Source organism: Vigna radiata, chromosome 1 (assembly GCF_000741045.1).
Source record: "Vigna radiata var. radiata cultivar VC1973A chromosome 1, Vradiata_ver6, whole genome shotgun sequence".
Lineage (NCBI taxonomy): Eukaryota > Viridiplantae > Streptophyta > Magnoliopsida > Fabales > Fabaceae > Vigna > Vigna radiata.
In genome coordinates, this window is record NC_028351.1 from 12,580,929 (window position 1) to 12,594,654 (window position 13,726).

Genomic DNA, 13,726 nt, shown 5'->3' on the forward strand with positions numbered 1-13,726 from the left:
AAGTATCGCTTAACCTGAAAGTTTAAACTAAATTAAAGCCTCGTGTAACCAGGGGAAATCTTCAAAATATAATCAATATAGAATTAATGCTCCTAATCAAACTTTGCACATCAAAGGTATAAGTACCATAACAGGAAAACAATGAGAAAATAGTAGCCTCTTACTGATGAATAATTAATAACTAATNAACTCCTGAGTTAAATAATCATAATGAGGGAACTTGTCTTCCGATCAATACAACATCGTCATATATGAATACACAAAAATAATAAAGGAAAGAGAATCAGGATAAGATAAGGTGTTAAGAAAACCTACTCTACTACTCAGAAAAACAGAGGTCACTGAAGAATGAAAAATATTATTCACCTTAACCTTNTAACCCTGAATACATGGTCTTATATAACAAAATATTTGTAAATACTAAAAATCAGAAATGAAAAGATAATGCTACTAACAAGCTAACNGAATGCCAAAACAGAAAATAAAGCTGACAAATAAAAACATCATATTCTAACAGAATTATGTGTATCCTAACAGTCCNCCTCAAACCCAAAGTTATTAAAAATAATCAATAACTTAGATCAGAACGCAAAAAAGAGAAATGAGCTTGAGAAAGGGAGTTTGTCAATATATCAGCAAGTTGGTCCTGNGCAGGAATATGAATAACAACTAAGGAGGAATCCAGCACTTTAAAGTGCCAATCACTAGATATATAATCAACCAACATCATAGTTAAAATACCAAGTATAAAGTATTATTTAGAATAAGGTATTGTTAATGGAAGCACGANCCTAATTAACTAGAGCACAGAATAATAAAGTTCAGGAGTATTTAGCCTTATGGCTTGAATATTAAAGATTTCCAAAATAAAAGCAAATGCACACATTGAAAGTCTATTATAATCTGAAACGTTTATACATCCTTCTTCTTCCATATCCTCTTCACTTTCACTTCCAAAGATTTCTTCGTCATAAAATTCATTATCCAAGTTTTCATTATCTAATTTTTGTTGAATTTCCGCAATGGNTTTTTCAATTTTATCAAACCTAGCTGTGTGAAGTTTCATTTGATTAACCATGTATCTTTCAAAATCAGTTTTGGGTTTGAAAGCATTTGAAGCAGGTTCAGCATTTGAAACTCAACCAGAAAACTCATCTCCATCAACATCCCATCCCATCCCCTCCCTCAACACCCATTTTCAATAACAATCAAGGTTTAAGACAAACCCTAATCTAAGCAATTGAAACTTACCAGATGTAGAAGACAATGGCAGCTTCCGCTTATATCTTCCAGTTCGAAGAAATAAACCTAGGGTTTCCTAAATCGCGATTTCAAACCTCCAAACAACAACGACCAAAAATAGGTCAATGTATTACACAACCAGAGCAAAATGAAAAAAAAAAAAAAAAAAACCTCAAAGCTTCGACTACTCACCGCCTTCGATCGTCCAATGCTACACTACGGTTCCAATGACAGAGGATGGTGGTTCGAAACTAGGAAAAAGAGAGTTCCCATGAAGGAGAACGAGTGTGAGGTCACACACAGTGAAGGAGATCATCGGATAATGTGACGGAAGAAGAGACTGCGACAACAGGAAGAATGATGGGTTGACAACACAACAATGAGTGCGACAACAGGGTTTCAGATAGGGAAAATCATGGTTACAGTGAGTGAGGGATAATCAGGTTGCAGTGAGTGAGGGAGAATCATGGATTGATGCTATGATTTTATTTTTGGCTCGAGGGAGGGATGGAGAAAAGTGAGAAGAGTTTAATCAGATTGCATACTATTTAGTTTTATTTTTAATTATTAATTATCTCCGTATCCGTATGAAATATCAGGTGTAAATATTCTTTCCCGCCAACACGTGCGAATATTATCCATCAATATAATCTAAAAGTAATTTTTTCCCTATTGTAAACAGATTTTTTCGTATAAAATGTCATTTTACAAATCCGTATATAACATCTGAATCTAACATTCCATTATATGTGGATAAGAATTCGTATATAATAATTTGTATATAATTCTTATTTTTACTTGTAGTGAATGTATCTCATTAAGACCAGACAATAAAAAATGTTATATTAGGTTATTAATGTTAAACTGTTTAAGAAAGACAATTAGTAAAAAACTCTTGTGAAATTAAATTCTACTTTTACTTCTCTTGACATTGCTCTTAGTTTTATATTATTAATTTAAGAAATTCATATTAAGTATATTATAATTTTTAATTTTCAAATAATAAATCAAATGTGTAACCTCGCTCATTTCGATCAGTCGGAAATAATACATCAGAGTTATGAAATATAAGAAACTAAATTAAGCTTTTCTAATAAAAAGATAAATAAAACTGAATAAAATAAATAAAAGACCATTTTTTTTTTATATATTTCAAGTTACAATTGTAATTTGATTAAGTTAAAAATGTTTCAATCCATTACAAAACAAATAGAAAAAAAAAATGCATTGCACCCCAAAATTCCAGATTGTTTGTCTAATAGAATTTAAAACAAAATGTAGGATTGAGAAGTAATTTAACTCATAGATAAACTTGTTTGTTTCTTGAAAGAACTCAACATGAACTATAGTATATACTATCAACTATAAATAAGATTAATATATTTGAAATAAAAAAAAAATTATGTTTCTACAATATATGTAGATGAATAAGAACAAGATTTATTTAAGGGAAGGGAAATTAAACATAATTAACGATCCATTTGGCTTCATTAATTTTTTGAATTCAAAGCACTCTTTATAGAATCAGCAGCTCCTTGTGCCTTTTCTTTCATTTGTTGTCCACCCTGTATGCAACAAAATACACTCATTTTCATCATGCATCTTAATTTCTAATTCAACAAGCATACAAAGCTTTAATACATTCATATATCATTATGAATATTATTGTAACATGGATCGAACATGAACGATACGAGATTATTTGATTTTGATAAAAGTTAAGAAATAAAGCATAGAAGAACCTGTTGCATAGAGTCTTGAGCAGAATGAGCAACATCACTAGCCTTGTCCATCATGTTGCTAGCCTTTTCCTGTAATACCATAAAAAAATTTTCAATGTTTTCTGAATATCGAGCATGCATGAATATCAACATTCTATAAAGAGGTTGAAGGTAGACCTGAGCTTGGCCCTTGGCTTGCCCAGCATTGAAGCTCGCGTTTTGGGAATCCATCTTATGTTTTAGATTGTGAATGAAAAATCAAGTATTGTTAATCAGTGTTAATTTTTCTGATGCGTATTTTCCTACTCTTTGTTATTGTTTATATAGTTTTTCAATGTGTTGCATCTTTCAACAAGTGTTTTGCTCCTCATGTTTTCTAGCACAAATTGTGGTTCACACTTTTTTCTCCTTCACTTGTGTTTCCAACTACACATGTCAAGCCAATTTTGGAAAGTTTTTTTCGCACTTATGATCAATAAATGTATATATATGGGTGTTTCATATCTTAAATATATGTGACTTTTAGAGAGAAGTACGATACAATTATTAAAATTTCTTGAATATTAAATAACTAATTAATTTTATATTTTATTCATGAAATAAGTATTTGATTATGTAGATATTAAGTGACTTATCTTTATTAAGGAATGACGTGTTACAAAGGGTTCAATTTAAGTATTTGTCGTAAATTATCATAATCGAATTAGAAAACTTTTTTAGTTAACAATTTTATATGTATTTGATCACATTAACTTTTAGTTTAGTAAGTTTAGAATAGTTTATGTATTAAATCATTAAATATATAAGTTTAGAATAGTTTATGTATTAAATCATTAAAGATATGATTTGAAAATCTTTGTCATAGAAGTGAATTTTTTATATAAGGTCTTTAGCATGTAAGTGAAGAAATGAATAAATAAATAAATAAATAAAGTTTTTTTAAGAGAAAACATGCACTTTTTATTATGCAAGTAGAGAATTGAATAAATAAATAACATTTTTAAGAGAAAAATGATTTTGTTATATCATTATATATACATGTTAAAGAAAACAACACATTTTAGTGTTACTATGATGATCAAGAAGTACCTAATCGATCACGGCGATAAGGTCTACATTTTTAGCCGATCAATTTCTGTTATAGAGCAAATAAGTTTCGACTCATTTTCCTCTCTCGTTCCTAATATGTTTTTTGAAGAAATAAGGGTCGTTGCATGTGTGATCATACTTCGTAGGTTCATGTAGAAATTCCTTGCATTTCAAAAAATCGGTGGAATGTTCTTAGAGTTGGGCAATTTCTTCTGAGGTAAAGGAAGCTAGAATTCTTGCTTTAGTTTGTGCTTATATTATTAATTTGGTATCTCTATGAATTTTAGAAGAATTTAAGAAATTAGTGTGATTATGTGTATATTATGTATGTTTAATTAATGATTTTGATAATATGATGAGTATAATTTGAATTATGTGATTGTGATGCCGGATATTGTCATGATTGAGTGTGATGAAGTTGTTTGGTGGTTGAAATACTGAATTCAAGTGTTTGGGGTGAATGGTGGTCATATTCTTGAGTTTGAAGGCTAAAAAGGGAGGCTTTGATGGGTGAGTTAGAAAAAGAGAGGTTGAGGTGAGCAAGTACTGTCTAGTATCTATCATGAGGTGATTTGAGATTTGTTAGAAGTATTTTGTGAGTGAAATCTAATATGTAGAAAAGAGTTGGTTCATAGTTGAAGTTTTACAATATTTTTAGTTTAAAAAAGAGGTTTTGAGTAGTGAGATATTGATGTAAAGTGTGTGAACTGTTTTGGAGGGTTAGGAGTGTGTTATAAGACCAATTAAAACTTATCTAGAGGTTTATATCATAAAAATTTGTCATGGAAGCGATAATTACTTCATAGGTTAAGTTTTTTAGTTCATTTTTTAGGTTTAGGTGTTGGAAATTGAAAGTAGGATGACTGAAAGGAAACTGAGGTGTTGAAGGGTGCTAAAAAGCGTAATTAAACTTGGTTATGTATTTGGTAGACTGATATAGGGATTATAAATTGTTGTTTTGAGTTTAGGTACTTTTGGAGCTATCACGTGAACTTAATGCACCTAATTTCTACTCTAATGATAAAATGGGTACTTTGTTTTAATTCTAAATATGTTTTTGCATTAATTCTAGTGTGTAAGGAATTCATTTGATCATTAAATTAGTCTCAAGTGCATCAAAATCCATGAAAATAGTGTGTTGTCAACATATATGATGTTGATGGGTAGTTTTCTAGTGCTCAACACCACCATTCCAGGGGTTCTTGCTCTGAGCGCCAACTTTCTAGCGTTGAGCGCAACCATGCCAAGGGTGCCAACACTGAGCGCCACTGCATTAGTTTTAATTTTTTTTTTTCAGGTTTTGGAAATATCAAATTCGGGGTTCCGGGTATCAATTTTGGACGTTCTTTATGCCCTGTATTGTTGTTGTTGTATGAATATGTGGAGTTAATATGGGGTTTATCCTGACAATCTCAATAACCTCAATCTCAAGTAGAGATAGATTGTTATTTGGTGGAAAGTAGTAGGAAATCCTAGTCTATGGTCACCGGATAGGAACATAGGTGTTGATGGACTAACCTTGTGGATGACATAGGTTGCTGTTTGTATTTGGATTTGAATGGGTATTGTTGGATGTAACGCCCCGGCAGCTTACAGGGACTGTTGACTGCCCCCACACATCACCACGAGGCTTTCTAGTGTGCTTTGTCCTCACTCGCACACTTTCCAGGAAAACTTCCCGGAAGGTCACCCATCCCAGAATTACTCCAGGCTAAGCATGCTTAACTATGGAGTTCTTATGGGTTAGGATACCGAAAAGCAAATGCATTTTGGTGATATGAGTAGCCAAATCAATTCCTTTAAGCTATCCTTCAATTGTATAGTCCCACATTTATACAGTCTCCAGATCCCTCTCATTCTGGTCTATGTTCGATTCGTCCATGTACCCCTTCCACTAGAAGCCTGCCAGGAGCCGCTCCTTGTCCGTGCCTCTTGCACCGGCAATCACTCCCCGCCCTCTAAGTGCTCGGGCGTCACATTGGAGGTCACCACAAGTGCATGAACCACCATAGCTCGACATTCATACTATATTTGGATGAGTTAAGTCTATTGATAGTTAAATGTGTAGTATGTATGATTCCTTGTATTGAAATTGTATTTCATGATTGATTTAATAATTGTTTTAGGATGTTTTTGTTTACTCTAGTTTACCATTGCTCTTATGTTGTTTGATTGTGTGTGTTTTCTCTTTTGCGATGATCACCTTGAATGGTTTAAGCTTAAGGATGACATTGTTTCACGTTTCTCGGCGTGAGGTTGGGAGTGAAGTAGCAATATAGATAGTTTCTTTTGTTCTTCAGGTGAAGATTTTTCTTCATCAAAAATTTGTAGTTCTTATTCTATCATCATATATGTAATGTTTATTTTAGTAGTTTTATATTATTAAAATGGGATGTTATGTTAATGATTAGAGAAGTTCGTCCTTAGGTTGACATGCAGGTTGTGGGTTTGTCGTGCCTTTCTTGTGGCGATTTGACTATAAATGATATGATTTACCATGTTCTCCAAGTCTATATAGTAGACTTGTGTATTTAACTGGAAGTATTGAGAATAAAAAACGTCTTGATGAGAGTAGTGAGGGTGCATACTCATAACTATACCAGAAATGATTTTTCTTTCTTAATTCTGAAGGTTTAGGGGAAAGAAAGGATTGTGATTCCAATGTTGTTGTCTATAGTGATTCTTGTCTTGTTCTTGCCTTTGTGGTGTTGTACTATGCTCTATAATGGTAGGGGAATACAGGTTCGAGGACAACTTGACCTGCATACTTTCATCAGAATTGGTTAAATCCTTTAAGAAATTATTGCCTAGAAGATAGGGAGTTAGAAGACCAGAGCTTTTGAGTTTCAAGGAATGGATTAAGATATGGGGAGGTAGAAGTGTTGTTTTCATTTCAAGAGCAGAGTTAGGGGAGTAGAAATCACAAGTTACCAATATGAGTTTGGGTAAGCATTGGTGTATCATGGTTTAGAAAATCAATTGGTTTTGTGTGCCAGTAACGTTAGAGGTCAGAAAAAGGAAGGTGTTGGTGAGCAATGGAGTAGCAATGGTTGAGAAGGCAACATGGTTTAGTATATCATATATATTCGAGATCTGAAGAAGAAAATTTATGGAAGGTTTGAAGCCTAAGTTAAGTAAGGAATAGGAATTCTGAAATGGACCAAGGGAAATTGATATCTAGAAAGGAAGTAGAAGAAGAAGAGTTTGAGAAGCATTTGTGTAGGACATAGAGTAGATTTAAAAAGTTTAGTAGAAAGCGGAATTTCCAAGTTGAGAGAACATGAAGTCTTTGGGGTTGAGATGTTCAAGGATATGAAGCTACAAGTTAAGTTTAGGCCAGATTTCGTCAAGTGCAGTAATGTGGTTGTGGTGAGTGATCTTCTGAGATGGATTAAAGAGAGATTGTGGGTTACAGAAGACAGTGAGTTTGTGGGTCCAGATCAGGATAGAGAGTTTGCGTTAAAGGATAATATTATGAGGTTCATAGGTTTAAAGGCAAAGTTTGTGTTACTGGAGATTCTAAGTTGAAAAGGATAATTCTTGAAGAAGGTTTTAAGTTAAGCTGAAATTGGTGAGTGCATGAAGATCTCTAATTAAGTGATGTGGCGTTTGAGGGACCAATCAAAGGGCTCAGGTTTGAAGTTATATGAAGTGGTTTCTTGGCATGATGGAAGTATAACTAGGGATGGCAACGGGTCGGGTTGGACACGGATAGTGCCTACCCGCAACCCGATCCATAAGTACAAAATCATACCCGTACCCGCCCCGCTACCCGTCGGGTACCCGTATAAAAAAAACTCGCGGATTTTTTCTAACCCGCGGATACCCGTTTTCCAACTTCCTTTGGTCCAAATTCGGGCCCAATTCTCTGTTATCCTTTCGTGTTTAGAATCAGAACCCACAAACCCTAGGTTTTCACTTCAGATAGAGTAGTCATCACTTCCTCCATTCCTTATGTCGCGTCCTCCTTCCTGTAAACCCTTCTTCACTCTCGTCAAACAAACTTTCATTCAGTTGCATTCATCAATACGTTCAACTCCAAAACGCCAAACCTCAATGGCCATCCAATACGGTTTCCAATGGGTCACGTGAACCTCCCTATCTCAAAACGCGTGGATGGCCCTAGCCAGTGCTGACCTGGACGTCATCACTGTGGCGTTCATCGACCGCATCTTCACTTCCCTGAGGGACTCACTCCTTACCTCATGCCGCTAGACGTTGAACCTCTCCGCTTCCGATCTGCCTTGACGCCTCCGCGTTTCGGCCGCCAGACGCTGAAACCCTCCGCTTCCGATCCGGACGCCTCCGCGTTTCGAAGACTATTGAGGCCGGACAACCGCACATGATCGAGCAAGGATTTACGGCGTGTGACGGCGCTGTAACTAACAAGAAGAAATGGGGCACCTCCTTTTTCCTTATTCTGAGGAAGAAAACCCTAAAACGGTGTTGCAACTAACGAAATGGGGGTAACTCTTTTTTCTTATTATGAGGAAGAAAACCCTAAAAAATTTTGGGCTTTTGGACCATTTCCACAGTAGATGGAAACTTAATTCAACAGGTAGAATAGTTAAAGTTATAATTTTATGTTTTAAACAGAAAACCTATTAATTAAAATTATAATTTTATTTTTTAAACGGGTAACGGGTATCCGCGGGTATGGATAATGTGATACCTGAACCCGACCCGTTAACAAACGGGTATTAAAATACCCGCTACCCGTTACCCGCGGGTACCTCTTACCCGCCGGTACTAAATACCCAAAGCGGATTTTATCCGCGGATACCCACGGGTACGAGGTTTTTTGTCAACCCTAAGTATAACCTTATCAAAGAATGGGTCATCTATAAACCTTGTTCTAATGGATTTTGGTCTTCAAAAGTGTTCATCGTTTTAAGGAAAGGAAAACAGTGTTGGTGCATCAAGTGTAGTTGAGCGAAAGACGAGAGCAAGTGTTATGATACTTCAGGATGTCTAATAATCGCAAGTGAAGAAGAGAGAATGTGTTCTTTCATAAGTTTGGGGTGTGATCACTAAGAGAGTTTGGTTCTTTTCAAATCATTCTCTGATAGTTTATGGTCTTCTATAGAAGCTTTGTGTTTCAAGAAGGGAGGTTAGTGATTATATATCTGTTGTGGATCAAGTTAGAAGTGAAGAAAAAATGGTGCGAGAATTAAAAGAGGTTGACATGGTTATATGAAGAAGAAAAGATCAGGTATTTGTGGTATAAGGGTTTTTGGTTGGTATTTGAAATAGAGTTAATGGTAACAGTTCCTTTTTGGATAATTCTTGTGGAGGGTGTGGAAAGCAAGAGGCATGTGATGGTTTGGTTAGAGCAGTAATGGTTTAAACTCAATGTAATCGTCAAAAGAACTATAAGTTTGATGGATCTCAAAAGAGAAGTAGAGGGCAGGTTGGAACAGCCTGGTCTAAGTTTTGGGAAACAAGAGTGATTTTTGAAATGTATGTTTTCAAAGAGTAGGAACAGTGTTGAGGAAACAAAAAAATACGGTTATTGTGGAGGAGAATAATTCTAGGGTTTTAGTAAGATCATAAATGTTTTGAAGAAGGTTCTCTAAGGGTGTTAGTGTTAAACTGCCTTTTAGTCGCCTAAGGTAACCGATCCCCACTAATGTAGCAATGGGCAACCAGAATATCAATCCAAGGACTCAACTAAAATTAAGCTTAAAGTGTATAGTTAAATCTTATTTTTATTCTATTTACTAACTACTAATAAAAACAAAATCTATTAAAAGAAAAGAAGAAAGTAAATAAACAAAACCTAAGCTAAAATAATAGAAAAAAAATAGAATCTATTTATACCTAAAACAGAAACTAAAACTAATTGTATTATGGTTAACTATGTCCAGAAAAAGAATGACTTCAATCTGAAAACAAAAGTTTATGTATTCTAAAAGTAATGACAAAGGAATTTCAATAACGCTAGATCCTAAACTAAAGCAAAGCAAAGATAATCATCATTTCAGAATTAGAACTAAGAAACAAAACTAAAATATTGAAATTAGAAAACAAAAGAAATTCAATCAACTCAACGAGAAAATACCTAATCTAAACTCATTACAATACATTCAGCAAATGAAAAAAAAAAATCACAGGACTAAACTAAATGCATAGACAAAATTAAAATCAAAGGTAAATGCACATTGATTTAAATAAAAGAGTGCTTAGAGTTCTCAGGAAGACATCCTGATAATGTGAATCTCAATCCAGGGTATTCTAGTTCATATTTTAGAACTATAAGTTGACTATTTCCACTAATTTGTCCAATCAATGCACAGTTTCACAAGAAACAAAAATACAAAACTGAAATTGGACTTAGTTTGATAATTATGAAGCTTAACATCTCTCAAGAAGACCTCTAGAAAATCTAGGCCCAATCCAGGGTCCTATTACATCCAAACAGATGTAATATTGTGGATGTTTTCCTTCACAATTCTCAAACACGGTTCAATAAAAGCACAAAAGCACACATACTAGAAACAAAAATATAGAAACATAAATCTGATGAGTCTTTATGTATTGGACACTTCTCTGACTCGAGAAGACATCTCGATAAAAAATGCTCAATACAGAGTCATTTGATTCCAAAAGGAATCATGGAATGTAGAGAATCAGAGTCCAATTCGTTTTCTAAAGATTAACATTACAAACATCAACATCACAAAAAAATCTCAACACAAACAAGAATAACAGAAAAACACAAAATCAAATTTTATTAATATGAAAAAGGAAAATTACAAAAACTATACCAGAGATCACTGAATGAGGAGCTCACAGATTGTCACGGTTCCATGAATCTCATCAGTGAAATCCGGAATCACGAGCACAAAACCTACTCTAAGAAAAACTAAAAACCCTAAACTAAAGAGTGTAAACTATAGCGTCTGAAAGTGTTTGTTCGTGAGTCCCTATTTACATGGAAGAACCCCTTTATATAGGGTTTTTGACGTAGAGGAAAAATAATGAAAAAAATTGGAACCTTGACAACTCTTCTCTTATACGCCTCCTCCAATAGGACGACTCTCCTTGCAGCTTCAACTCCAGCCCTCCGATCAACTTCTTCATCTTCACCGGTCAGCTCCGGTCAGCTTCTCCAGCACGTGTTTCTTTGGGCAAGATCGCCTCCTTTATTCAGCTCTTCCCTTTTCTCTGCCCTAGCTCTCGAAGGGTTTGGTTTTCTTTTTCTCAAATGCTCGAGGGCTTCCTTTGTTTTGCCAAAATGAATCACAAATCTCAGATCCTCAAGCAGCTGCAGCAAAACGACGTCGTCCTACTAATTGGAGTCCAAGGTCCAGTTGCAAGTGTAGCTGTAGTGTTTCAATAATGGCAAGCCCACTCTTCTTTCAATCATCAGAACGACCCAATTTCCCTAAGTGCAACACAACATTTCCAAAACGCATACCTTCATCAATCCATAAGCCCAATAAGGCAATAGTGCAGATCATTTTAAATATTCAACCCAACTGAGTAAAAACCCTTTTATGGCCCAATTTAATTCTGCAGAAAGGAAATTGAAAAAATTAAACAGTAAAAAGAAAATATAAAAGCCTACAAAAGCAAAATTTTATTTATTTTTCTGAATATTTTTCTAAAAACTAAAATAGCATATTTATTTAACTAAAAAGGGAAAATTAATATTATTTCAATCAAAAACCCATTTTACCCTAATTACTCTAATCTATTCTATTTCTAAAGAATTAAAGACTAAAGAAGCTTAAGAAAAGAATTTTAACAAAGAAAAATATGCAAATATAAAGTGTTATCAGTTAGTTTTCAGGTTACAATTGATATGAAGAGAGAGTTCTTTTCAGTAGGAGAATGAATAAGGAAGTATCAGAATCAGAGTAGCACAACAAATGTTAATGGGCAGGTTCTTCTTAGAGAGTACCGTGTGTGAAGATTTTTCTTAACTGTGGATGGTTGTTTTGTGAGCAATGAGATTCTTTAGAAAAGGTAGTGATGTTGTTATCTGAGTTTGAATTGATAGTGTGTGGTGATCTTCTCAAGTTAAAAGGGGAGTGTATGAATGAAGGAAGTGGGTAAGAGGCAGAGAAGGCAAAGTTAGTCTACGGTTTCTAGCCACAGTGTCAACCTTGAAGTGAGAGTGTGTTAATGGAAGTTAAACAGAGAGAGTTGGTCAATGAGACGAAGAAGATGAGCTAGGTTTTAGTTTCAAGTGTAGTGACAATCTTGAGGTGAGGAAGCATTAACTGTGGTTAGAAACAGAAATAAGATTCAAGTTCTTGGTTTAATAAGGATTGAGTACGAGTTGGTTTAAAAGTATGAAAACTAGGGTCTGAGGTCAAGTGGTACGTAGAATTCATTAGTGTATAGTATGATATCTGGGCCGAGCGGTTAAAGATATATCTTATTCAAGATATAAAATAATCAAGAATATCTATTTATAGATATTTAGTAACTAACCAGATTTTCAGGTAAGTCTGTTTATATTTTATTTTGTTTATATTTTGTTGGGCTTATATCAGTTTAAGGTCCATAAGACAAATTATAAATAGAGAGCCAATGCAACAAGCCAGGTAACTTCCGATCAACTTCAAATCACCCTCCAATCATCTTCCAATCATACTTCATTCATATTCAACTCATATTCTCAAATACTCAAATAGTGAAAACCCTTCACGAATATTCAATTAAGAACCGGGGTTCTTCCATCACACGCTTGACTTGGGCGTCGGAATGCCTTTTGCAGGTACCTCCCCCTCCGGTTAAAGATCGAAGTCTACCGAACGGCCAAGATTGCAGGCGATCGAGCGACAAAGAAAAAAGAAGACAAGCGAAGAACCCAATTCGAGCATCGGAAAGCGGCAAAGCCACGTCAGAAAAGGTTAGTGTCTCGGTCCCCAAAAATATCTACCAAAACATTTTGGCGCCCACCGTGGGGCCCGAGCGGCAAACCCAAATGGCGACCACGAGGAGCATGGAGGAACAACAAAACAACAGAAAGATGATCAGAAACAAAGACGAGCGTTCGGTCTCAACATCACTATTCAGATCAACACCACAAGTTTTCATCATTGCTACGAGAAGTTTTCATCAACAAGTGCATTTGGCCGTTCGGCCTTACATGTAATCGGCCATTCGGCCTCCCATGCATTCGGCTTGACAAGTTCTCGGTCATCCGGCCTCACAGGTTCTCGGTCATTCGGCCTTATAGATATTCGGTCATTCGACTTGATAGATACCCGGCCATTCAGCTTGACAAGTTCTCGACCATCCTGCCTCACAGGTTCCCGGCCATTTGGCCTCACAGTCATTCAGCCATTCGGCTTTACAGGTGTTCGGTCGTTCGGTCTCACAATCATTCAACATACTACTTTATAGTTACTCGGCCTTGCATTCAACCATTCAACTTTGCAGATACTCGGCCGTTCGGCCTCACAGGTGCTTGGCCATCAGGCCTCACAGGCATTCGGCCATTCGGCCTCTCAGGTATTCAACCGTTCTACTTTACAGGTACTCGGCCATCAGGCCTCATAGCCATTCGGCCATTCGGCCTCCCAACAATTCAGCTTCTGGCATTCAGCCATTTGGTCCCACATATCGCGTCTACTGGGAAGTTCTCCAGGAACTCCTGGGCCACGGACGGTCATTCACGTCTACTGGGAAGTTCTCCAGGAACTCCTGGGCCACGGACG

The 13,726-nt window shown here is 35.6% G+C and overlaps 1 protein-coding gene and 1 long non-coding RNA gene across 2 annotated transcripts; both read right to left on the bottom strand.

Annotated features, from left to right (window-relative positions):
- On the bottom strand, positions 1 to 1,774 carry LOC106765738. Its single transcript, XR_001376069.2, has 3 exons — positions 1,435 to 1,774; positions 1,252 to 1,337; positions 1 to 14 (listed from the first exon to the last, which is right to left on the bottom strand). It is a non-coding gene; the product is annotated as an uncharacterized LOC106765738 (long non-coding RNA).
- A 929-nt stretch (positions 1,775 to 2,703) lies between these two features.
- Positions 2,704 to 3,235, bottom strand: LOC106765730 (stress-induced protein KIN2-like). The gene is made up of 3 exons (XM_014650446.2): positions 3,141 to 3,235; positions 2,985 to 3,053; positions 2,704 to 2,807 (listed from the first exon to the last, which is right to left on the bottom strand). Exons 1-3 carry the CDS (start codon positions 3,192 to 3,194, stop codon positions 2,733 to 2,735), a joined length of 198 nt encoding a protein of 65 aa, XP_014505932.1. The 5' UTR covers positions 3,195 to 3,235; the 3' UTR covers positions 2,704 to 2,732.
- Between the last annotated feature and the right edge of the window lie 10,491 nt (positions 3,236 to 13,726).